Raw genomic sequence first — 27,169 nt, 5'->3', positions numbered from 1 at the left:
ACTTTTTTGCCCAAATTTTTCAGGGAAAAATAATGACATGAAGTATATATACATGGATAGCATGAAGGATGTGCATTATACACAGGTAGCACTAAACTGTGGGTGCACAATATACACAGCAAAATACGGTAATTAAAGTTCAAGTCCGCTTGCCCCCCAAGAAACTCAGAAGTGTATAGGGAAAGGGGAGGAAGAATACAGTGTATAGGGAAGGGGGAGGAAGATACTGCCCTGGCTGGTGTGGCTCAGTGGATTGAGCCCTGGCCTGCACAAACCAAAGGGTCGCTGGTTCAATTCCCAGTCAGAGCACATGCCTGGGTTGCAGGCTGGGTCCCTAGTTGGGGGCCTGTGAGAGGGAACCACACATTGATGTTTCTCTCCCTCTCTTTCTCCCTCCCCTCCCCTCTGTCTAAAATAAATGAATAGTCTTTTAAAAAATACAGATACTGAAAAGTCAAGGTAGATTGAACTCTTTCCCTTTTCAACTTATGAAACGGAGGCAGAGAGGAGTGGCAAGTGAAGATGAGACTGTCCCGGGGACAGAAGGACGTGGTGCCTTTGAGTGACCGTTTGCAGCCACTTGAGGGGGTCGGGATCATGCCCCACGTTGCTTCTCGCTCCTTCCTCCTTGTGCCTGAGTGTCTCTGGTCTGATTTTCTCTCTCTTTCCCTCCATCCTGAGGCCAACTCGAGCCTAGCCCTTCCTCCCCTCTTACACCCACCATCTTCTCTGACCAGCCCCTGAACACAGAATGTCTTTTTTAAAGGTTTATTTATTTATTTTTAGAGAGAGGGGAAGGGGGAAAGAAAGAGAGGAAGAAAAGCTTCAATGCGTGGTTGCCTCTCACACGCTCCCATCTGGGGACCTGCCCAGCAACCCAGGCATGTGCCCTGACTGGGAATCAAACCAGCAACCCTCTGGTTCACAGGCTGGCACTCAATCCACTGAGCTACATCAGTCAGGGCAGAATGTCTTGTCTCCTCGTACTGACCAAGTTTTGGACAAACCATTTTGGAAATGCAGAGTGTCAGGCATTCAAACAAATGACATATACCCACCAAACTCACCCTGTCATGCCAACTGTCCCCAACCTCAAAGACAGAGGTAACGTGTCCGGCCACTCCGCAGGCAACATCTCCAGTTGTTTTCCATCAGAAATGGAGTGTGTTGTCCAGCCCGAAGGGGCGGAAACAATGGCTCCTGTTGGGAAGGCTGAGTTTTTACTTTCCACAACTCTGAAAGATAAAGCACATGGAGACGCGTGGAACCTCTTGCCTCTGCAGAGTGGGAATGCTGTGTGGTTCGCACACACAAGGAGCACCGAGTTACAGTCCAGGAATGAATACCCCACCCACATCTCCCCCTCTCAACTCTCAGCCACTGGTCTCTCCTTCTTCCAAAGAAAATATATGGGCCATCAGAGAGGAACTCCCTCAGCTGGTCCAGCATCCGTCACTGTCCTAATCCACTTCTCTCTGTAAGAAAGTGGCGTCCGTCCTCTGTCTCAATGCGCCCTGGGCACCAATTGCTTATGTTCTTCAGGGCTCACCCTCCATTCCTTACCCCTCCCTCCCTTCTGAATCACTAACGTCTTCCTCTCTACTGTTCCTTTCCCTTAGTATGTAAGTGTGCTCAACTCCCCCATTTGACAATCCCGTTTCCTCCCTCCTGATCTCCAGTGTAACACCCCTACTACTCCACTAAGGTCATAACTACCCCTGATAGCAAAATCCAGTGGACACTCTTCATTCATTATCCGAGTTCAACTTTCTATTGTATCCAACACCCTGGGTCACCCAACCTCTTCGCCACTGGTTTTTACCTCTCCCTCTAAGCTGCTCCTTTTTTGGTCTCATTTGCTTATCCCCTTTCTTCCACTGTCTCCCATTCTTACCATTTTTTTACTATTTCCCCCCACCCAGATCATAAATGTATTAATATATAATATACATCTATTTTAGAAAATTTAAAACATATAAAATAAAAATATTAGCTCTAGTCCTATGAAATAAAGATAACTTGTAATATTTTGGTGTATTTGGGGGCAATCTTAAGAATTTATTTTTAAATGTGTGTACATTTATTTACATAATGGAAGTAATGTTACGTTTTGTGACCTAGTTTTTCTTTCTCAACATTGTACTAGTCTATATAAGTTGCACTTTTTCTCACATTAGTAAGATCCTTCAAAAACTATAATGAATTAATTATTTCTCCATTATTAGATATTTATACTACTTCCAGTATTTTTCCTAATGTAAATCACACTTCAATTTATATTCATAAAAAAGAATGTATTATTTTCTTAGGCAGGATTTCTCTAAATGAAATGACGAGGTTAAAGAGTGTTAAAACATTTGTAACTGTTGCTGTATATTCCTTTCTAGAAGGTTACGCCACCTTTTGCTTCTACATGCAATGTATGAGAGGGTTATCACAACATTTCTGTTATTGGGTTTTAGGGAAAAAAACTTTGCCAATTCAACAAATGCGAATACATGTTCATTTCTCTGATTATTAGCAAGAAATGTGTAAGACCTGTAGGAAGAAAACTGTTAGATAGGCCATCGCACAAAAGCAGATAAAAGGAGAGCTATAATTTATATTTGGAAATACTGTAGAGATAGCATTTTTCTCTAAATGAATCTATAAAGTCATTGATGTTGCAATAAAAATCCAGGTAAGATTTCAATAAAGGGTATAACTGACTAGTCATTTGGACATCAAGTAAACACTTCAGTCCTTATTCCAAAATAAAAATAAAATGACTCCAAGATTTAAATGTGAAAAATGAAAATTTAAAACGTGAAAAATGGCCCTGGCTGGTGTAGCTCAGTGGATTGAGCGCGGGCCTGTGAACCAGACAATCGCGGTTCGATTCCCAGTCAGGGCACATGTCTGGGTTGCAGGCTGGTTCCCTGCAGGCCAGTTCCCAGCAGGGGATGCATGAAAGGCAACCGTACATTGATGTTTCTCTCCCTCTCTCTGTCCCTTCCCCTCTAAAGATAAATAAACAAAATCTTTAAAAAAAATAAAAATAAAAAAATAAAACGTGAAAAATATAAATAAAAATACTAGAAGAAAATAAATATTTTAGCCATTTTGGAGGGGAAAATACCTTTATCATCATGCAATGAAACCAAGAAGTCATAATTACAAATATTAGTAATGTACTCTCATAAAATGTTCCGACTATGATTGGACACAGGAAAAAGATAAACAAAGACCCAACTATTTGCAAAAGTAATATTCCTAACAGATGAGAGGCTTTTACAAATCAATATAAAAAAATGAAAAGACCTAAAGGAAAAGGGCAAAGGACATAAACAGATGATTCACAGGCGAAACTGATTCTTAATTTACAAAAAGAATGTCAACATCGCTAATCATGAAAGAAATGCAAATTAAACTGAGCATGAAGTATCGACATAGTCTTCTCACACTGCCAAAGTCAATGGCGACCAGTGGGGATATAAGTGTGTGGAACACAGCATCTTCAACATGTTATTCCTGGGAGTAGAAACTCACACAATCACTTCAAAGACCAATTTATCACCAACTCTTCAGACCAATTTATCACCAACTCGTTCATCTCCTTTGACCTAGAATTTATATTTCTGGAAATTTAATGTAAAACAATATTCATCCATGTGGTCAAAGAATATACAGATAGGCACATATAAGTGCATACCTGTTCCTTGCAGAACTATTTGTAGAAAAGAAAATTGGAAACAGGTATCAGTAGTGGATTAGTTAAATGGCAGATAACGATGGCATAACTTGTAGCCATTAGAAGACCGGAAGTGCCCTGGCTGGTGTGGCTCAGTGGATGCTGGCCTGCAAACCAAAGTGTCCCTGGTTCGATTCCCAGTCAGGACACATGCCTTGGTTGCAGGCCAGGTCCCCAGTAAGGGGTACTCAAGAGGCAACCACACATTGATATTTCTCTCTCTCTCTCTTTATTCCTCCCTTCCCCTCTCTAAAAATAAATAAATAATTTTTTTAAAGAAGATAGGTAGTATAATTATATACTACCAACAAAGGATATCCATAACATATTGAGAAAAAGCAATTTGCTGAAGAGCTTTTAATCCCATTTTAAAAAATTATAAATGTTACTGTGTACTGAAATTTTTTTGAAATAATAATACATTAATAACAGTCATCTCTAAGGTTGAGATGATATGGAAACTTCCAGTTTCCAAGATACAAATTTTTTGTTTTACTTGATTTTTTTACAAAAAAAAATAATTATGAACTGGACAAATACTTTTTTTTTAATAATTAAAAGTAAGGATAGAAAAATGAAGTTGAAATGATGACAATTTCACAACCCTTCCTCCCTTCCCAGTCAGGAAAAGGGCAGAATTCCCAAGTTGCTTCAAAGTTCCGACAATGAGTGGACTACAAATGCTGAAAGAATTGTGAAAGTGATGGACAGAGACAGGGTCCGGCAGAAGGTAAAGGGGAGACATATTTTCCAAACACTGGGACACATGGAAATAGCTACCTGGCCACTTGCTCCCCCATCATTGTATCACCCTCCTTCAGTCTTTTGGCCGCCACTCTGGAAAAAAAAATTTCATGCTTAATAAATAAGAGCATCTGGGAAACAGGGTCCTGAGTTTCAAGTCAAATGTTTAACCACTGGGGAAGTGTGTGCGGAAAGGGAACTCAGATGCATGAGCGCAGCCCAGGTGGGTGAAATGTGGGAGGAAAGTGTGACGGGTAGGTCAGGGCTGGGGCCCCAAGGGAGCATTCTGGTGATATTCTTCCATGAACTGAACATGAGATTCTTACCATAATGCTCCACGGTGGGTGAGTTTCTACCAATGGCTTAAAAAACATACGGGAACTCAGGTACCACTGGGTACATGCTATCCCAAACACTAGCTGTGATGCTGTGATTTATAATAAAAATCTATTATTTCATCTGTGCCCTTCTTGCTGGCACAGAGCTCCTAAAACTCTTGGAATTTCCTAAGTGGTGGGAGCCTTCAAGGTCTTCTGTTACGTGAATGAGGTGATGGTGGGAAAGACGATCCACCAGAGAATCAGGACTGAGGGTTAGAGCTTTTCCTCCCACCCACACCCTCTACCTGAATGGGAGGAGGAGCTGAGGGTTGAGTCAGTAACTAACGGCCAATAATTTAATCAACTGTCTGTGTAATGAGGCCTCCATAAAAAAAAAAAATCCTCCATAAGGACGTGTTCCAAGACGTCTGCGCTGGTGAGCACACGGATTCGTGGGCAATGCAGTGCCCCTGAAAAGCTCTGAGCCTTGTCCCCATACCATGCTGTACGCATCTCTTTCCTCCGGCTGTCCCTGAGTGAGTCCCTGAGTTATGTTCTTTCATAACAAACCAGCGACTCTGTGGATAAACTGGTTTCCAGAGTTCTGAGCTGCTCTAGCCAATTAATCGAACCCAGGGAGGTTGTGGTTTAGAACCTCTGCCTGTAGCGGTTGGTCGGAAGCACAGGGAACAACCCAAACTTGCAGCTGGTTCCTACAGCCTGGTGAACCCTCCCGTGGCACTGAGTCTTTAGTCTGTGGGCTCGACCACGGTCTCCAGGTAGGCAGTGTCAGAAGTCAGTTCAATTGTAGGCATTCAGGGGGTGTCGAAGCTCTCACTGTCAGTCAGTTATTTTTTTAAAAAGTTACTTAAAGGAAAGATGACTATATTACTGTATTTTGCTGTGTATAATTTGCACTTTTTTGCCCAAATTTTTTGAGGGAAAAATAAGGATGCATATTATACATGGGTAGTAGTAAAACATGGGTGTGCATTGTACACAGCAAAATTACCTGGGCAAAAAATTGCTGAGGAGTTTGTGGCCCACAAAGGCTCTTATTCTCTCCCCTCCCGGAGTGTTTACTGAGTACACAGTCTGAGTCAGCTGCAGATCACCCAGATTAAAACAATACAGGGAGACAGGAGGCAAGAAAATCAAACTTCATCTTCCTCTACTCAAGTTATTTGCCAGTAGTGAGGTGGGCACCTTGGAGATCGGGTTCTTTTTTCTTCTAATTTTTCTGGAAGCAATTCTGGTGAGCAATGAGAGGCAAATTGTGGACACTGAGATAGCCGATTGGTAAAATGAAGGGGCCAGGGTAACCCCTCACCAGGCTTCTCTGAACTTGGCCTGAAAAAGGCGAGCACCCGCAAATCCCACCACGGACACTGTGCTGGGGGAATCAGGCGGAAATGACTGTTTTGAATCAGTTGGATATTTTCAAAGATGAACTACTTTAAAAGAGGGTCTAACACACAATATGAGAATTTTTAGGGGGGAAATAATACCTCATATAAGGATCCACAGTGAGGAACAGAGCTTCCAGCAGGATCTCTACAAAGAGAAAGCGTTCCACAACCAATTAGAGACTCAGGCCTGACGTTCTAAATAAACACACGTGATCTTTCGGCCTCAGGGCTGCCTTCTCCTCTGTGCCTTCTGTTGAAGAGGCAAGATGATGACGATGATCATCATCATCATCGTCATCATCTTTACTCAGCACTCCAAGCTTTTCATGGACTATTTCACCTGATATTTTCAACAATTATTGTTTTCATTTTATTTAAGCTTAGGTTCAGTAACTTGCCCAGGGCCGTGTTTATAACCACTCTGTTACAGTGCTCACAGAGGGTTCCATGACCAGTTCCAGTTACTGCTAAAGACTACGCGTGTGGCTGGACCTTCTGTGCACATTCTCTGGAATTTCGCAGCTCAGTCCCGGCTACCCCACTTCAGCTGGATCGATAACTTCGCCATGCTACTTGATTGCATGTCCTTTTTGCAAAGCTAACCTCCTTGTAAACACCCCTTCCAGACACTCCTTGGAGTCTGCTCTACAAAGCTCATTTCAAACACGTTATGATGTATGTTGCCATTTCTCTCCCTCAGATTTCTTTACATCTGACTTGAACAGGCCCTTCCCCCAAGTAGACAGAAGGCCCCTCAGTGAAGGGTGAGGGCTTTTCCCTCCTTGTCTCCTCACAGAGAGAGTCTGAACTCTGCTCATAGACTGTCTGTCTGTACCCCACTGCCCTCATCGGACTCACCAGGGTGGAGAGGAAATCCTCCCACAGTCAGGTCAAAGTCACGCAGACGAATGCACCCAAGCATGAGTTTCAATGACCAAGAAAGAAGAGGGATCCTCCAACATGAACTCAAGGTTTCACACGGAGAACTTTTAAAAAGTCTCCATGGCCTTTTGCAACATGGCCACGAAAACCTCCCATTTCTGTGTGGTTCTTTCCAACAAGAAGTCTACCCTTTCCTATGTCTGGGCTGGGCTATGTGACTGGCTTTGATAAGTTTGCTAGGGAACATGACCCAGGTAGAGGTTTGAAAAGCACTTGCACATTGGAGTTTGGCAATTTGAGTTGCTTCTCCGGAGTCAGGGGACCACTGTGAATATAAGGAGCTCAAACTGGTCTGCTGATAAGGCCACGACAGAGGAGAAATAAAGTATGAACTGAGGCCACAGAACTGTTTACCAATAAATGACTGTTGTTCAAAGTCACTAAGCTTTGGGGTAGTTTGACATGCAGCAAAGGCTGGCTGATACAACCAGCTCTTTCAACTCAAATCATATGATTATGTCTTACCTCCATTTTTTAAGGGTGGGAGTTCAACTGTCTTCATCTCAAAGTTACCATTTGTAGGGTAGCCTTCAAAATGCTTCTTCAAGGTCCAACTCTTAGCACGAACCATTCTGACGCTCCTAGAACATAGCAAACGTGTAGTCAAACGTCACGAAGTGACTGGATTATTATGGCTCCCTTAGCCATGGCACTGAGGCCAGACAGCCAGGTCTACTCACCATCTGCTTCTCATTATTACCATTTAGCATCAGTGACATTTGTTTAGTAGTCACTGTTTTTGTTGCTATGCTAAGTACTGCATGGGCATCATTGCATTTTATCCTCATAAACCTCCCTATATGATAAGCATTATTACCATTGCCAGCATACAGTGTACAGGAGAGAAAACAGAGATAGGCTTGGAAATCTTCAAGGCCAGGAAAATGTAAACCCACACAGAAATTCTTCCCAGCCAGGGCTAGGGTATGAACAGCTACCCGGTGTGCAGCTGCTCCATTTCTCATTGCACAGCAAGTGAAGCCTCAGAAACAGTGTCAAACACAAAGAACCAGTTGGAAATCTATGCGCATCTTTCAAATGGATATAGAGCAGTGATTTTCAACCTTTTTCATCTCATGGCACACATGAACTAATTACTCAATTTTTGAGGTACACTAGAAAATATGGCATATTCCAGAAACTACGTTTTTGCTGATTTGACAAAAAAGGTATACTGTATTTTGCCATGTGTAATGCACAATGTTTTTTGCAGAAATTTTTGAGGGGAAAAATAAGGATGTGCATTAGGCATGGGTAGTACTAATTCTGTATCTATATAAATGTGTTTAATTCTTTCATTTATGCTTATGCTTTAAAAGCGTAACTCTAGAGCACTGGTTGGTATGTCTCCGTGTATTGAGTGCTGGTCTGCAAACCAAAGAGTCTGCTTCGATTCCCAGTCAGGGCACAGGCCTGGGTTGCTGGCCAGGTCCCCAGTAGGGGGCGCACAAAAGCCAACCACATATTAATGTTTCTCTCACTCTCTCCCACCCTTCCCTTCTGCCTAAAAATAAATAAAATCTTTTTTTAAGTGTAATTCTAGAAAGCAATGATATCCATATGCAAAATAATACCCTGAAATACGATAATCAACTTTGTTTCTAAATATAAATAAGTGAATTAAAAAATTAAAATGAATGATTTTCCCCCTTAAAGTCTGGGCTAAAAATGCAAGTGCATATTATACACAGCAAATACAGTCACACCGGGTGGCTACTGCTGTGTTGCTTATTGCCATTTGTTTAATTTGACAATCTACGGGAAGAGAGGTCACTATTCACTTGGCTAAACAGTCAGGTATTGTATGTTTTAAAACTTCTGGTGGCACACCGCACCGGCTAAAACATCTCTGGGATAGCGCCACAGGTTCTAAGACAGTCTCAGAACAACTGAACACCACTGAGTGGCGCTGCTGCTCCAGCCCATTTTCAGGGAGGAGTTTTCTTAGGCTCCGAAGGGGCCGAAACCGGGAGGAGGTCCTCGAGGAGGCTCCGCCTGGCCCAGCATCACTGGAACCGCGCCTTCCCCGCCAGTGAGGCCACAGCCGCTGCGGTTCCACTCTGCCCCTAGCACTAGTGGGGAGCTTTAGTGGCCTGGACGGAACACTTCTGCATTGCAGTTGCAGCGGCCCGGTCCCCAGCCCCGCTCCTCCTTCGGGTTTCTTTTCCCAAAATGGAAGCCGCTGAGAATTCTGAATTCGCCACAGTCCAAGGATCCTCTAGGAAAGGGCCTGCCCGCCAGGGTGGGCACGGTGCAGGGAGCGTCCCGCCCCACCCGTGCACCTGGCCCGCACTCTCGCCCCAGGCTGCCGCCCCTGGGCCCGCGCACCCCCGTGCGCACTAGCGAGCCCCAGCCCCAGTCCTCCTTCCACGCTGGTCCCAGTTCTGCAGTCCCGCCAGCGCCTCGGCCAGTCCCCCTTCCCGGCGCAGGCAGCTGAGCCGAGCTGCGAAATTCCGGCCAGGCCACGCTCCCGCCTCCAGCACCAGTTCCCGGGCTCTCCAAGAAGTTTCAGGGTCCAGCGGCTTAGGAACTTCGGCTTGGTGTCCTCCGAGCGCACGTCCTGGAGGTTATTCAGCCAAAGGAGAGCGAGAGCAACGCTCGAACACCCCGCAAAAGGCGTTTAGCAGCTCAGCAGGAGGAAGAAGTGGGGCCGGGGTGGGGCGCTTTACTTACAGCCGTCCACGGGTTCCAATGCCTGGAGAGGGTGGTGGAGACAGCGCAGCGGAGCTCCCGGGGCCGGGATTTATGTTTGGTGCCGGAGAGGGTGGGGCTTCTCCCAGAGCAGAGCTACGAGTGTGTGTGCGTGCGCGCGCGCGCCGCCAGTTGGAGCCGTGCCCGGGTGGTATTGGATCTGCACCAGTGTCCTAACTGCGGACCCAGCAGAACGATGATGCGTGGGGAGATGCGAAAGCAGGGTCCCAGAGTATCGCCCAAGGCTGGCTCTGGGCCAACCGCCCCCCACCTCCTCCGTCCCCCGGCAGCTAGACAGGCAGGCACCCACCCGTCCACCCCAGGGCATGCGTACTGGTCCCTTGCCCTCTGGTCCCTACTCTGCCTGATGAACACACCTTTGTTGAGCCAATTCGAGGGTCACCTCCTGGATGAGTCCTTCACAGACTCTCCCAGGTGGGAGTGAATGCTCCTGCCACTGGGGCCCCCACCCCACCCCAGCCCTGCCACACCCTGCCCTTGACTGGATCTCTCCCAGACCCCCAGATCAGTCCTAAGGGAGGGGGTGTGCGCAATGTGAAGCCCCCGATTTTTTTTTTCGACTGCTCTGATTGGAAGCCAGCTACAACCACTCCCCAGTGGTGCAGCTTTGACCAAGTTACTTAACTTCGTTGGTCCCGCCTGAGTTCACCCATCTGCAAGATGGGGGTATGAATAGCGCTTTGTGAAAACTGCACGTCTTTTTAATGAACATCAAGTGCTTACTCTAGCACAGGCAGGTAGTAAGCTCAATGAACGCTAGCTCCCACTGACAATCCTTGTTTCGGGGAACACCAGAATCGGTGAACTCCCGTCTGGTGATCGTGATTCTTGCTCTCGGTTTGCTCTCACTTAATTAAGTGCTTGGCTACCCACCTTTCACTCGGGGTTTTTATTGTCTGTGAATTCGAACCTCCAAATTAAGTGGCCATGATCTCATATGTGCCCCTTAATGGCACAAGAACATAAAAACTTCCCCTGAATTTCCTCCATTTCCCTCTCTGTAAGGTAACCAGTGTCACCATGGCAGTGTTTACTCTTTCGGTCCCTTCTCTGTAACCATTCACATACATGTGGAAGGTCGTTTACCCAACTTTACAAAAGGGCATCTTTCTAAAGATGGTACTCTGAGCCTTTCCCTTTTCTGATTTAACATCACAGACATCTCTCCAGGTAAACAGACACAGCTATAACTTGTTCCTTACCAAGTTCATGGGTAATATTCCATAATTTGAGTGTGGGATCACTTATTCCCCAAAGTTGAGGCTGTTTCTAGTCTTGTTTTGCTTTGCCATTACCAACAGGATTGTGACAAGTGTTCCTGTTAGAAGCACTTTGCACTCTAACGCTTTTATTCTTATACGCTGGATTCCTCAAAGTGAGACTGTTAGGTCCAAGAATGTATGTTTCCAATGAATTAGGTAGAATCCTATAAAAGGGTTGACATTCAACCACTTTGCCCTAAAGCAAACGCAGTTTTGCAAGGTGAACCCTGACATATTGTCAGGTGACTTTCCCAGAATGTTGCAGCCACTCGCATTGCTGCCATCACTGTAGGACCCTGTTCCCTGTGGACGGACAACGTCAGGAAGACACCAGGACCGAGGTTGTTGTCACACTCAGTTTGCTGGTCTGACAGGTGCAGATGAACTCATGCCCTCCATCCTTGCTGAGACCGTGAACTCAGATCTGACATTTATATCTGTGCCTCTGCACCCACCTGTATCATTTAAGATACTTTTTTAACTTAAGATACAAGTTACACAATGCTCACATGGGGTTAAAAAATGAGGCAGGGTTATTGGCTCATGTGACTGACAAGCCCAGACCTAGGATGGGCTTCAGGCTTGGTGTGAATGGCGACCTACTACATTTCATGCTGACACACTGCTTTGCATGACATCACCATAATCCCAAAACTTGCTTTCTCATGGTGACAGAATGACTACAGGAACTCTGTGACCTACAAGACAGAAAACTACCCATGTCCCCAAATTCCTAGCAAAACTCTCCTACCTCCCCTTGTTTGTACTGTCTCTAAACCCACCTCTGGCCAATGAACGACTGACAAGCTTCCCTAAACCAATCATGTGTCCTTGGGAATAGGATTGCTTTTTGCTCTGTCAGGCTTTCAGTGAACAAGGCACCAAGTGGAAGATTCAGAACTCTAGAAAAAAGACTTCTCAGTTTGCTCTTGAAGATAAGGTTAATGATCTTTAAATATTAGCTGTACAGTATTACCAACCTCACAGAAAAGGTTTGTTAGCTTTGAAAGCTTTCAACAAAATTGTTGAAAGAAATCTGGTGTCTCTGAGAGAGTATATATTGCATTGCTAGGGCTGCCGTGACACACACCAGAGGTTGAGTGGCTTACACAACCGAAATTGATTTCCCCATGGTTATGGAGGGCTGGAAGTCCAAGATCAAAGTGCTGGCAGGTTTGGGTTCTGCTGAGCCCTCACTCCTTGGCTTGCTGATGGCCTCCTTCCTTCTTTGTCTTCACACAGACATTTCTCTGTGCAAGCACATCCCTGGTGTCCCTCTTTCTCTCACTCTCCTTTAAGAACATCAGTCATGTGGGACTAGGGACCCACTTAACCATCTCAGTTGAAGTGAATTATCTCTTTCAAGGGCCTGTCCCCCAAAAATACAATCCCATGGGTATGAACCCACTCATAGGAACTCATCTAACCTTAATCACTTCTTTAAAGTTCTATCTCCAAATACAGTTACATTCTGAGGTGCTGGGGTTGGGACTTCAACATACGAATTTGGGGGGAACACAGTTCAGCCCATAACAGTGTTGGGTTACAGTGGTGAAGGTGCACTTCGAGGCATCGTGTAGCCATCAGAAGCACTGGGGTAGCTGTGCGCGAAGCAGCCTGGATGAGCCCTAAAAGCACAACGCTGCGTGAGAAAAGCAAGGAACAGACTGGCACAAGTAACCCCATACCACTTCTATAAATCACAAGGATATATCCACCGCACACACTATGCAAGAACATTTACCAAAAAGCCAAAATTGGACGTCAAACACGTCACAAGAGTTGCTGATAGCAGGAGGGGAAAAAGAGTAGGGAATGGAGAGTTTTTTGTTGGTTTTCAAGGAATGCAGATTAGTGAGAGAGAAATTAGAGGGAGAGACTAGTCAGCAGACCAGTGGTGATAACGTACCATAAACTCGGATGAACTCAACCCTCTGCCTGTGAGGTACAAAATCAAATATTAGCAGCAAAGAAGCCACGACACCCTGCCCCCACCTCCCTAAGCAGTGAAGTCAAAGAGAGATTGTGTCGCGGTCCAGCTCCATAGACACAGGACAACCTACTTTCCTTTTTTACCTGAAATGTTGAGTCCAATGCAGTTGGACATCCAGTTGCAACATGTCTTTTCCCATCTGGGGCTCAGAGAGTTTACAGTTTCTCCATTATCAAACAGAAATATTGCAAAGCAACCAAAATAAAAAGCATATATAATTAATGGCAGAGAACCAGATACGAAGACTTTGAAAAAGCGTCTCAAGCTCGGTAGATCCAGGGGCAGACCATGCCGCTTCCCTGACCCATACGCAGCCTCCCCTTGGTCCTTCCCCGATTCTGTTCAGGGTGGCAGTGTGCTCAGTTAAAGGACTCCCCTTTCCAGGCTCCTTTGTAGCTGGGATTCTGACACAGTTCTGCTCAATGAGATGTGACCAGAAATCTAATGGGTAGGACTTTTAGGAAAGTGATTGGTTTCCTGATTAAAATCAAAAGTAGCAAACTCAACAGACATGCACCTCTTGTTCTTTGTCCTTCCTGACTGGAGTGTAGCGTGCTTCTCCATGCAACAGACATTTTGTGACCGTGGAGAAGTAAGCCATTCACGACAGATGACGGGAGAACAGAGGGTAGGAATCTGGTTTCTGGGACCCCAGGCTTCCTACTTAGGACTCCTGGTTAGGTGGGTTGCAGGGTGGGGGGCAGTGCTTTGTAAGCCATTGTGGTTGGGGCTTCTTTCTTTTTAATTTCCTTTAGAATCATTTTATGAAATCATGCATGTTCAATAGCTTCTTAACTCTACACAGGCACTTAACATTTTTAAAAGGAAAAATGTTATGCTTTATTACACCACGATCCTGGAAAGCAGCTTTTCAAAACTTTGAGAAAAGGGTTTCCCATGTCACCTGGAACTTACAGATTCAACATTATCGAAGAAGGAATGCTTCTACACTCCTATGAAGACCACTGGAAATAAACAAGTAAAAAGCTAAGAAACTGTCTCAAAGGCCTTTTTGTCTTTTCCAGTCCTTCCACCACAGCAAGGTGACATTATTAAATAACCCAGCCCACACGCAAATCGGCTCTCTGCCTCTGCTCCGGTATCTGCTGCCGCATCCCTGCGAACATACACACGGCTGAGATAAGAGTTTCCTTAACTGTGTTATTCAGTAACCGAAGGTGTTCTGTCACCTCTGGCCTCTTGGCCTCTCCCGTTTGTACAGTGAAGCCCGTGGCAAACAGGAAGAAGCTTCTCCCTCCACTTCCTCCAGGACCATAGTTTCCTCCACCACGGGGTCCCCCCATGTTCCTGCAACCACTAAAATTTCCACTCTCTGTTGGGCCGTAGTCGGAAGGTTGCTGGTTATCATTTCCCAGGTCATTACGATTTCCACTTCCATAATTTCCTCTTCCACAGTTGTCATAACCATAGTCTCCACCCTTGGTTTGGTTTCTGAAACCACTGAAAACAGCTCTCATCTCCTGGGAATGGACTAGGCTAAGCCCAGGCAACCTTCCTGGTGAGAATTTACCAAATCCAACTGTCTTTTGGGTGAAGGGACTATTAGGACAATTGATCAAGATGCCACTCACCTCAGCTCTTAGCCTGGGGGGGGGGTGTGAAAATTTCCAAAGCTCACCTGCACACGGGAGTGGCTTCCAGGGAAACACAAGTTACTCTTTCCCACTGCAAACGTGTGCAGGTCAGGTAACAAGGGAAGACCGAGGGACTGCTCCAGATTAAAGGAGACTGAAGAGACAGGAAGCTAAATGCGGTGCGTGGGTCCGGACCGGACTGAGGCAGAGAGGATAGAGTCTGGAGAGTTGTAAGGTGGACCCTAAATTCAATCAGGGGTTTCAGAGGGGACTCAAGACCTGGAAAATCTTAGCTTAAGGTAAAAAGTTGCAAGCCTAGCAAGTAATGTGTACGTTAAACCTGTTGTTTCAGAAACTACAGATAAGGCCCATCCTGGCTCTTGGGAAAACAGCCAGTCTCCTGGGGACAAGTTGGAGGCATCCAGACCTTTTGTGTTCCAGGGAGAGAGCAGGTGACCACCCGCTCCTGGGAACAGTTAACTGCCCAGGATGCGAATGTTGCAGCTTCTGAATCTCAAGGCGCTCACTGCACCTTGTTTATCCTCCCCCTCCTTCCCTTATAAAAGGTCTGGCCTAAAAAGAAAAGACAAGATGGTCTGTTAGGGTATGAACCCACCATCTTCTCAAATCGCTGGCCATCTGAATAAGGCGCCCATAAAGATTCAATCACTGTCATTGCTTATTGGGTTTGGTAGTGACAGGCAGCCCGAACGCCGGTGTCTCTTCCGGTTACAAGACAGTGAGCTAGCTACATGCAGCCCTCTGGTCAAACCTAGCCTACTGTCTATTTCGGTACAGCCCGAAAGCTAAATGGTGTTTACATTTTTAATAAGTTATGGTGAAAAACAGCTAACATCAAATTTACCGGCTTAACCACTTTAGACTGTGTAGACGAAGTATTAACTATTGTCACATTATTGTCTAACAGATCTCCGGAACTGTCACCCTGCAAGACTGAAACTCTGCGACCACCGCACTACAATGCCCCTCTCCCATCTCTCCCCCCAAACCCGCCCACAACCACAGTTTTACTCCTGTGTCTGTAGGTCTAACTCCTTTTGATGCCTTACAGAAGTGGAATCATACAGCATTTGTCTTTTTTGGTGACAAGTTTATTTCAGTTAGCATGTTCTCAAGTTTCATCCATTTTGTAGCATGTGACAGGATTTCCTTTTTTTTTTAAGGCTGAATAATGTTCCATTGTTTTGTCCATTCAAATAACTAGAAAATACTTATTACAGATTATTCCTATTATATAGCTTACTATATACATCAATGGGAATCTTTGATGTATGCGCTTGGTTCATAGGAAAACTTGGGTCCCCAGAGTAGGTATAAGAAAGGAAGGAGGAAGGAGAGAAGGAGTCAAACAGAGGAAAGGAAAAAAAAAGAAGAAATGACCCCAAATTTTGGAAGGCAATGAGGCAGGATTCAGAGACATTTTAGTCTGCCCTAGCTTCTCATTATTATGGAATTAAATCTGCCCCAGGGCTTCTTATATCAAACTATTGTTTTATATCAAAAGAATTTTGGGTGAAGGCAAATTGTATTTCAGATGCTCTTGTTATTCAGGTTGAAGTTACTAGTAATATAAAACTCATAAACTGAACAGTAACAGTTTGTTTTTCTCAGTAAAACATTAAAAATAATACAAGTAGCTGCAGTGTTGTTGTGATAAGGCATTTGCTGACATAAAGAAAGGTAAATTGAAATTGGGAGCCTGCAGGTCTGGTCAAGTTCAGCGAAAGTCTCTGAGTCAGTGGATGACTTGGCAATTTTCTAGTAAGGCAATTCCTGTAGGGTGTGGCTCTGAAATTCATTAACCAAAGATTACTTTTAAACCACCCTGCCTTCTTAATTTGCTTTTTCTCAACAGTGAGTGATAAAAAGAATGTTTACTTACCCCACTCGAGATTGTGCGGACAGGCCGACAGGTATTTGTGCAGGAGGCGGGATGGCCAGAGAACTGGATCGGAAGGCTGGCCTGGCCTCTCACCTGCTTTGCACCTTCGGGGAACTCACATGTTTTCAGGGGCCAGTGCTTCGCCTGTGTCACTGAATGACCCATGCGTGTCCATGCACCTGATGGAGTCGTGATATAATAGTGCACAGGGAAACAATTTCCAGCCTCCCTGGGCTACACCAGTAAGGGTGTATAATGAAGAACACAGGGACCAGCGTGCTCTGGCACAGGAATAAGCAATTGAAAACACGCATTTTCATGGAGAGACAGGATCTGCTGAACTTTTTGATTTTCTGCGTTGGCTCTCTGGATCCACTCCCCAACCTACTCTTCACCAGTCAACCCCCTTCCCTCCAGCTTCTGATTGCTTTGGGTGGGTCTGGTGATGATCCTCCCTGTAGGTTATGTGGGGGTGGGCGTGTCCTGCTAACAAAAGCCACAGCGCCTGCAGGCTGCCCCTGGGCACACCTCTCCCCTGATTCCTTCTGACCCAAGCGGTTGGGGGTGGGATGTGTACTCTGTCCTTTACCATTCTTTGCCATGCCAAGTTCAAGGAGGGCACAGACTAGATAACAAGAGGATGTTGTCCAGAAGTTGGCCCGTGGCAGGCCAGCTGCAGTACCCAGAGGAATGGCTGCCCTGTGGGACCGGGTCACGGTTAAGTGTATCAGAGTCTTCCTTCTCCAGGGGCGGCCCCGGACCAGCAGCGACAGCAGCCCCAGCTGTGAGCTTGTTAGAAATGGAAATGCAGATGCTTTCTGCATCAGAGTGATTCTGATGCACATATTATAGTCTGAGAAGTACTGTATTAAAGTTTTCTATGTAGGGAACCTGGAAAAATACTAGTCCTGCCTTGTTAATGGTCCTCCGGGCATGAAGGTGCAAGTGTGTGCACACGTGTGTAATCTAAATGACCTTGGGCCCCTAATACTCTCCCCTTCACACATCACTGTGGGCAACACTCCATCATCTCAGGAAATCATCCCAGCTCCTGCCAGGCATTCTGAAGCCCCAGTTTGCTCTGGAGTCTCTGCTTGCTGTCTCGTTACCTTATTCTAGGAGGCTGTCGTCTCCCTGAAGCGGGAATTCTGCTCCACACAATCCTACCTCTGCGTCTTGTCGCCTCCACACAGCCATGGCACAGACTCCTTCCACCAGTGTCCCACAAGCCCCACGGCGGCCTTGCAGAAGTCTGCTCGTTCGGGAGCAGGGTTTAACAAGCCCCCACGTCCCGCTGCCGGAGGGCTATGTGCCCAATTAGAAGCGTTTGGCCAGGAGAAGTAAGTCAGCAAGAAAGCGGTTTATAACCTTTGCTCTTTCTGGAAGGCATGGTTGAAGAAGCATGTCTTGGTTGGGTCCCTGCAGCAGAGACTGAGGGTTCTGCCCAGACACGTGGGGGCATGTGCTGGGAGAGGCTGAGAGGCCGCACTGGTGTTTGCCAAAGGCTTTGTGAACGCCTCTCCTCACGAAAGGAACAAGGCGGCAGGTAGGAGGGGGGTGACGAGGGACTAAAAATACATAATTAAAAACAATAAGCACAGAAAAAAAGAGAAAGGAACAAGGAATGAGGAGGGGGCAGAGCATAACGCTCAATTCTAATACCCTTGTGGGTCTTCATCTATGTGCCCTTCTTGCCGTGGTTTTGAGTTACTGGCTTTTTAGTGCCATAACAATAACTGTGGGTTTGAATTTTAGTCCAAGTGAGTTTCAGAAAAGATTCCCAGGTGCTTCATGACTATTGCCCCGCGGCCAATGCCTCCAGCTTCCTTGCTTCTCCCTTCCTCCGTCAGTTACTTTGGCACAGCCTGTCACACCAAATAAAACCAGCTGGTGTCTTTGTCGTGCTTTCCCGTGAGCATTCCCGGAGAAAATCACGGAACCAGACGGAATGGTCGTATGTTATCACAAACCATCACACCCGCATACTCAGTGCTGCCCGGCACTCACAGCCTGTGATAATAATTTTCTACCTTCCCTCTGTCCCCCAACCTCAGCCCTCGGGAGACGATCTTCCCTTAATGAGAAACAGAAGCCACTCGACCAGAGACGCTGCCTTTTTGCGGTCAAAGTTGCGAACCTCTGCATCTGCACACACTTTCTCTTCCCTTCCTGCGATAATGGGGGATGCGTTTCTCCTCCCACCGAAGGCTAATGTGATGCGTTGGCTGCATCTCGGCCAGCCCTCCCAGGCTACTTGGGTTGCTTATCTTCTTCAGCATAACCAGCCTCCTCTGTATCACCTAGAATGCTTTCCACAGCAAATAAAAAAGCAAAAATCATATGTAGACTAAAGGCTCCCAAATTTATCTCTCTGCTCATGCTTGAATGTAAAGTCTTAAACTTCTCATGTAAAGTCTTCCCATGGAGAATATTTCTGAAATGACTCCTGATCTAACTTTGTAGATTATTTAGGTGAAAGGTAAGTAGGAGTCAGCCTGCACCCTGGAGATCTTTCCTTGTAAGTGTTATTCCTCCCTGTAAAAATGGAGCCAAATGCCAGTGTTTACATTGTATGTTTGGCTCAAAATCCTCTTAACCACCATCCTGTTATGAACCAAGTCAGGGCGGTGGGCACTGGAGCTATGTATAGCTTTCCTCTTCTGTCTATAAAGCCCTTCAGATAGATTATTTTCCCTTCTTATATGCTTGGCTTAAAAAAAAAGGTGCTTCATTCATGAATTCGGAGGAAAGGCTAAAAAAATGGAAATCATTTTAAATAGTGGTATTTAGCTATTATAACAGACTGTGAAGGATGGGTAGCGCCCTCTGGTGGAAAACGTCGGTACTGGCATAGTCTCAGTTGGGTTCACAGTTCAGTTGCAAAGTTAGGACGCCTGGATGACTTCTCTCCAGAATCTGTGCTCAGCAACAGTTTTATCTGAGTCTCTCTGGTGGTCATCAGTGAGCAGCTGGTTTCTGTCTCCTTGACAACCTAGGGAACCAGGATATAAACGCACTTGGAGTGGCCAGCGTGAGTTGTGTGATTTTTCTGCTTGCCCTAAGTAAGAATGCCACAGGAGTGGGAGAATTGTGAACCGAGTTTTTCCACAGAAGTAACTAGTGGGATGAGGAGTAAGTATGTGTGAAGAGAACTGGAAGAACTTTCCACCATACCCTGTTCTTCAAGTGGATTCTGATAGCAGAAATAAAGAAGAAACAAATATTAACTCTTTTTTTTAAAGTAGGAATATGTCAAGAGAGTAAGAAGAGTTCTCTTCACACAAGTCTAACAAGATTTAAAAATGGGATTGACAGTAAAATTGGTAATATTCCAATTACATAAACCACCTCACTCATCCAGCAGACCTCTGGGCTAGCAGATATCACCAAAAGGACATGTTCAGCGATGCTGGTTTTGAGTTACTCCTCCCCTTCCATTTTATGACATTCTTTAATTTAAAAAAAAAACATCTTGCAGTACCAGTCCTCTGCCTTATAAGTATAAGGAACTATAAAACACTGTAATATCCCAAAGTCACCTACAAGTGGGGACCCCAAATAATTGGAATTTTTAATAAAAAATTGTGTATTTGTTCTTACATGTTTCAACTTCAGTCACCTTCAACATACTCTCCATTTTATGCAATGCGCCTATTGAGACATTTTTTTCCATTGCTCAGAACAGTTCTTGAACTCATCGATTTTGATGCCTTTCAGTGCTTCCGCTGTTTTTTGTTTCGCCTCTTCCACATCATCAAAACGTGTCAGAAAGACTTAGGGCTTTTTTCATCCGGAGAAATAAACAAAAAAAAAAAAGTCTCTCAGGGCGAGATGGGGTGCGTAGGGAGGGTAGGTGTGCGGGTCATGCTGTTTTTGGTCAAAAACTGCTGAGCACTCAGCAGCCTGCAACAGGTGCGCTGGTAAATGACTCATCATGAAACGAGCAAATGCATTGAAAAAGTCTTCAAAAAAAGTCACTGAAGCTGAACGCAGCCTCTCGCCACAAACACCAGCTGGTGCATTGACACAGATGGGCTCCTAGAACAGGCAGGTAGCCGGGGAAGTCTGTGCTACAAGGGGCCCGCCCTCCCTAAGATGACTCCGGTTTGCAGGGAGGTCCTCCCTCATATGCAATGGCTGTTTGCCAGGTACTGATTTATGGATGTGTAGGTGTAACTTTTTTGCTCACCTATACAAATTAAGTTTTAGGCCAAGCAGGTTGATAAAAGATGAAGAAAGTATACTGAATTTGAATGGAAAGACCTTTTTAAAAGTCTTGTATCCAGAAATTATAATAAGAAGTCCTCTCTTGTTTTAGGTAAATGGAGATTACAGATGCATCTCCACTGGTCCATGACTTCTGAGCAGACCAAGCAGTGGTCATTGTCATAGCAACACAAATGCCAGCTCTCTGGGGGCCCAGGTTGAGACAGCCCTGCTGCTTACAGTGCAGACCCATTCGGTTAAAATTCATGGTCAGAGCACTTTCTTGTCTTTACTGTTTTGCCATTGGTTACGTAGACAAAGCCAATCAACTCCAAATTAGTTTAGCCACATTATTCACCTAGTAACTTAGTCAACTTATTCATCGGTCGGAAACTATCTATGAAATGCTAATTACGTACAAGGCATTATGGGAACACAAGGAATTACACAGCACAGCCTTAATTTCTTTTTATGGACTTTTTTTAGAGCAGTTTTAAGTTCACAGTGGAATTGCAGGGAAGGTGCAGCCATTTCCCAAAAGCCCCTCCCCCACCACATGTGCAGCCTTCCCTGTTATCAACGTTCCCACCAGAGTGGGACATTTGTGACCATTGATGAACCTACTTTGACACGTCACAATCACCCGAAGTCCATAGTTCACATCGTGGTTCTTGATGTTGCAACTTTCTACTTGTTTGAATAAATGTGTGGTGACATGCGTCCATCACTATAGTGTCAGTATTTTCACCTCCCTGACATTCTCTGTGCTCTGCCCATCCACCCCTCCCTCCGACAGCCACTGACCTGTTCACTGTCCCTATAGTTTTGCCTTTTCTAGAATGTCATACAGATGGAATCATACAGCACGTAGCCTTTTCAAATTGCCTTCTTTCACTTAGTAATATCCTTTAGTATTCCTCATGTCTTGATAACTTACTTCCTTTTCATGCCAAATAATATCCCACTGTCTTCAAGTACCACAGTTAATCCACTCACCTACTAAAGGATAACTTGGTGCTTCCAAGATTTGGCAATTCTGAATATAGCTGCTGTACACATGTGTATTCACGGGCAGGTTTTGGGCAGACATACACTTTCAATTCCTTTAGGTAAATATCAAGGAGTGCAATCTCTAGGTCATATGGTAAGAGTATGTTCAGTTTTAAAAGAAAATGCCAAGCTGGAGGGATACATTGTGAAGGAGAGTTGACTCTAGGTGGTGAACACACAACACGATGTACAGATGTTGTATTATGGAATTGTACACCTGAAACCTACATAATTTTATTAACCAATGCCACCCCAATAAATTCAATAGAAAGAAAATGCCAAAGTGTCTTCTCACCAGCCATGAACGAGAGTTCCTCTTGCTCCATATCCTCTCCAGCGCTTGGTGTTCTCAGGGCTCTGGATCTCGACCATTCGAATAGGTTTGTGGTTGTGTCTCATTGTTGTTTTAATTACATTTCCCCGATGACAGATAATCTGGAACAACTTTTCACACGCTTATCTGCTTTCTGTACACGGTGTATCTTCTTTGGTGAGGCATCTCTTAGGGTCTTTGACTCACCTTTTAATCCAGTTACTTGTTTTCTCATTATTAAGTTTCAAGAGTTCTTTGTACATTTGGGATAACCGTCCTTTATCAGATAGATGTGTCTTTTGCAAAGATTTTTCCAGAAGACAAGCCTGTCTTCTCATTCTCTTCACATTGTCTTTTGCAGAGCTGGAGTTTTTCAAATTTTAATGGAGTCTAGCCTACCAGTTATTTCCTTTGCGGACTGTGCCTTTGGTGTTGCCTCTTTAAAGCCACTGCCATACTGGAGTTGAGTTAGTTTTTTAAACTATAATTTTACTTTTTTAAATATATGTCCTTTAAAGCATTTCTTTCTCTACTTTGAAGGGAAAGATTTTAATCTTGAGATCTCTTGCAATTTGTGTGAATTAATTGTGAGTGTGCTTGCAAATTTGCAAATACTATTAATAGAGACTTCCACTTTGGAAGAGAAGTACGTGTGCTTGGTCTGTGACAAGTCAATGTCAAATGAAACGTAGTGAAGTTTGTGAAAGTTTCAAGTCCATGTCAATTCTAGAAAATTGTGCTCCATATGACTTTCCAATACTGTTTATCAAAACTTAGAAACGCTGTAGAGATCAATCCCAATGACCAGAATCCTAAACACAGTTGTAACCAAGTTGCTGATTGCTAAACTCGATTAGCCTAAGTCAGCTCATTAACTGAAGTCATTTGACTAAAGGTTATCTGTAAAGGAATCAGTTTACTATGCTGATTATTTCTCCTAATGCTTACCTTACGAAGAAATTCAAAGTAGGAGTAGATAAGACCACACCTCAAAATTTAGTCCTGAACTCTGAACTAAAAGAAATGGAGGCAAAGGCCAGAATTTAGGTAATAAGGATGTTTTGGTTTAAGAAGTTATTATGTGCAAATAATGTACACTGGTCAACGCAGCCCACCCGGAAGACTGTTCTGACTTACTGAACACCGGTGATAACAGCCCCATTCCACTCCAGGTCTGGGTTCTGGCAGAGACGCCGAAGGCCATACTTGCCGCTTCTTCCAGCGCAGCGCTGGGACTGCAAAGAAGCTCCGCCCCGGGGGCGGGGATTGTGGGGAAGCGTCAGGAGTGGGTTGGCCCTGCGGCGGCAGAGAGCGGTGCGTCCGTTCCTGCTGGGTCCAGCTGGAGGGTTGTTTACAACCGTTGTTGGACGCCGTTAGCTCTTATTCTTTTCTGGTTTGGGTGTATTTTATGTGTACTTTACCACAAAAAAAAAAAAAACTAGTCTCAGACTTGAGGCAAGAGAGTCCTTTGCGTTTTTTAAGTTCTTGATCTATTTACTTTTCCCTCAGCCCCAGGGCTAGTAGCATCCTTTGCACTTATTTTTTATTGTGAAAAACATAAAATTTACCGTTGGAGCCATTTTAAAGCGAACAGGTCGGCGGCGTTAAGTTCCTTCACCATGTTCTGTGACCATCGCTTCGATCTAGTTCCAGAACTTTCTATAACGCCAAAGCAACTCCTGTAGCCATTAAGCATCCATTTAGTTTCTTTCGCTCGGAGGAGAGAATGGGGTCGTCACACGAGCACGTGCCTGCTGCTTTGGCGACCAACTGTCCCCTGATGAGGGCTAACAGCTGCCGCCAATGTGGTGACGAGGACACTGCCGGGAGCTGTAGGAGTTGCCTGGGGGTGTCATCGCGCATGACCGCAAACCGGGTGACTTACAACCTCAGAACTGTATTGTCTCACGGTTTAAGAGGTTCAAGTCTGAAATCAGTGATTTCCACCGGGCTGGTCCCTTCTGGGGCCTCTGAATTTGTTCCACGCTTCCCTCCTAACTTCCGGAGGTGGCAGGCAATCCCCGGCGTCCCCAGGCTTGGGGTAGCGTAGCTCCCATTGCTGCCCTGTCTTCACGGCGTAGTTTCCTCGGTGCGGGTATCCTTACGCAGCCTTCGCACCGGGACCCGCCCTTCTCTAGTGTGACTTCATTTTAATCAATTACATCTGCAAGGACCCTGTTTCCAAGTAAGGCTACATTCACAGGTCCTGGAGGTTAGGACTTGAACATATCTTTTTGGGGAGACATAATTCAACACACAGCAGGAGCCATCACCAGCAAAGACACTGACACTGGACAGGGAACTCTGCACCTTGATCTATTTCCTTGGAGGAAAAAACACCTTCCTTTTCCAGCCAGGCAGTGTGCCTCAAGCGCCCTCTGTTGGCAGGGTGGGGAAATGCAGTTTGCGGAGCGCAGTGAGGAATGCGGGTTTGCATCCTGGAGGCAATAAATAAATCACAGGTGCAGACCCAGGATTTGTCTGCTTGAAGAGAGCCTGTCCTGTAATAGTTTGACATTGATTACGAAGCTCTAAATAAGCTGTGGGACTGTGACGTGGGAAGAGTCCAAATACAGCAGACACTCAGGCTGAGTCCTGCAGGGTCGAGGGGGCTGGAGGGCCTCGCAGAGATGAAACATCTTAGGCAGAGGGACCAGACTGACAAAAAGCAGAGCCTGTGAGACCCTAGGTCGTCGCGGAATTCTGAAATCCATGGTAAGGTATTTGAGGGAGAAATTGGGGGAGACTAAATTTGTAATGTAGAAAATTTCCTTTTTCTCCAGTCCCCCCGGGAACGTCTTCCCTTTGGGAAGGAGCTGGGGTGAAGGAAATGGACGGAGTAACCTGCATAACTGAAGAGCCTCGCAGGAGGCAAGGTCGGATGGCAATCATCAAATGTCTCACATAGAACTGACATGATCCAGTGAGGCGACGGCGGGCGACTCAAACACCGCAGCTCTCCAGTGAGCGCACCCTCCCACATGGAGAGGCCGCTTCCAGTCTGTGTTCCTTATTTCCGGACGGCAGCTGGCTGCCCAACCCAGAAGCCAGAGCCACTGTCACGACTCCTTCTTCTCCTCCACTCCTCCAGAACCGGTGGCGAAGAACTGCCCGTTCTGCTTCATAAGTGTGCCTCAGCTTCTCCCTGTTCTTTCTCCATTCTCAGCGCGCCATTGAAGACGGCCTGTAGCGTCTCTTCTTTGGATTCTTAGAAGTGTCTGATAAGGGTCTTCCTGACATCTCCAAACTCATTTTCTCAGAGTAATTATTCTGAAAGGCACATCCGAAGGTATCACCTTACCACTTAAAAACTCCAAACTGGCTTTCCATGGCTCTTAGGAGAAAGAGCAACTTCATCAAGGTGGAATAAAATGATCCCTCACAACGCGGCTTTTTCCAGTTTCATGTCCTCCATTCCTCATCTCCACCTCCACTCCTATGAACTGCCTTTCATTTCTTGGAAAGCTTCTTTTTTTTTTTTTTTTCCTTGCTCAGGTTTCTTTTTTCTTGGTACTTATTTTACAGCTCCTTACCCCAAAATTCCTCCCTCACGCCCACCCTTCAATTCATCTTCTATTTGTCTTTCCAAGTCAGCTTAGATGTTAATTCCTCCTGGAACTGACCTTAATGATTGACCTTGACTTTAATAATTTCAGATTAGGTGACTCTCCTACGTGTTTTCATTAATTCTATATCTCTTTTGTGTGAGTGTGTGTGTATATTATATATATGATAGTATATAGTGTATAGCACATGCTGCATAATTATACATATATCTTCACCTTGTTTAATTTTCTTAAAAGAATTTAATATTTAAGGTCTGTGACTATACTTAAACTTGATAAAGAACTTGCAGAATTGTTTTTGAAATGTGGGAATAAAGGTAATTTTGTTGAATCTTTATCAGTGCTGATGATGGACAGTTAAAAAGGTAGGTAGAGTTTATTGTTGTGGGCCAGTACTTATTAACACTTCCAAAACTGAATTTGAAATGCTATGTATTCACTTTTCAGTCCATAAATGTAAACCTTTATAATACCTGTATTAAATGTAGCCAGTTGTAATTTTTTAAAAAGAATTTACTGTATCTTAAAGTTCACTGATTATGTCATCCTTCAATGGAATGTATGCTCCCTGAGGTCAAGAACTTTGTCTTGCTTATCTTTATGTCCCCAGTGCCTAAACAGTGCCTAGCTCATAGTAAAGACTCAAAAATATTTACTGAAAAATGATAGAAACAATTTTTTGAGGCAAAGATCTTCATGTTGCTGTATAGTCCCATGTAATATTTGGGACATAATTGTACTAAAATATATTTTTCTTTTTACCTGAAATTCAAATGTAACTGAGCTACCTGATTTTTCTTTTTTTTTTTTTTCTGGCAACTCTACCTTCAGAACACACTTGGCAGTATCCGGAGAGTTTTTTGATTGTCCCACCTGGTTGGAGGGGGTGTAGAGGACAGGGGTGCTGCTAAACATTTTACACCGCATTGGCCAGTCCCTACAAGGCTAGGAATTACCGGGTCCAACATGTCAACAGTGTGGAAGCAGAGAAAGCCTGACCTAGATGGCCATGAATAAACTTTAAGGGTCTCTAACAGTCAGCGCCTAGAATCTCTAAATTCTTCCTTTTGGAAAGGCAGCATGGAGCTAGTGAGAGGAAAGTTTCTGGGGCTGGAGAGCGGGCTTTAAAACCCCATGCGCGCTTCCTGACGCTGAGGACCAGAGGGCAAGGAACCAGACTGTCCATTGCAGTAGGTGAAATGTCGCACTGTCCAGAAGATCGTGTGTGTAAGAAGGCACTGCGGATGGTAGAGCGCTCTGCACGCACTGGTTACCTGTGCCTTTAAATCCAATAAAGACAAACCCTCCGGTCCCGGGATTGGGAAGGCGTTTGGTGACACAGCGGAAGCTGCGAGGTGGCTCAGGCGTCCCGCGCCATAGCAACAGCGGTGAAATTGGCCGCCGCAGCCGCGCCTGCGCAGAGG

The 27,169-nt window shown here is 45.1% G+C and overlaps 1 protein-coding gene across 2 annotated transcripts in view; it reads right to left on the bottom strand.

Annotated features, from left to right (window-relative positions):
• The window catches only part of PTGR1 (prostaglandin reductase 1), a 31,741-nt gene extending 15,050 nt beyond the window's left edge, over positions 1 to 16,691 (bottom strand). Inside the window, exons 1-5 of one of the 2 annotated variants that reach the window (XM_053656206.1) lie at positions 16,611 to 16,691; positions 7,611 to 7,726; positions 6,303 to 6,348; positions 4,511 to 4,567; positions 1,068 to 1,235 (exon numbers count right to left, since the gene is read on the bottom strand). In XM_053656206.1, the coding sequence (XP_053512181.1) occupies positions 1,068 to 1,235; positions 4,511 to 4,567; positions 6,303 to 6,348; positions 7,611 to 7,716 (377 nt within the window). In that variant the 5' untranslated portion in view covers positions 7,717 to 7,726; positions 16,611 to 16,691. Of the gene's footprint in view, positions 1 to 1,067; positions 1,236 to 4,510; positions 4,568 to 6,302; positions 6,349 to 7,610; positions 7,727 to 9,818; positions 9,929 to 16,610 lie in introns of those variants that run through there. The other variant, XM_037152761.2, reaches the window with a different exon arrangement.
• Between the last annotated feature and the right edge of the window lie 10,478 nt (positions 16,692 to 27,169).

This window comes from Artibeus jamaicensis, unplaced genomic scaffold (genome assembly GCF_021234435.1).
Source record: "Artibeus jamaicensis isolate MK-2021 breed Jamaican fruit bat unplaced genomic scaffold, CSHL_Jam_final scaffold_1964, whole genome shotgun sequence".
In the NCBI taxonomy this organism is placed as follows: domain Eukaryota; kingdom Metazoa; phylum Chordata; class Mammalia; order Chiroptera; family Phyllostomidae; genus Artibeus; species Artibeus jamaicensis.
Note: the sequence above shows the minus strand (reverse complement) of the source record. Positions and strands in the feature narration are given on the sequence as shown.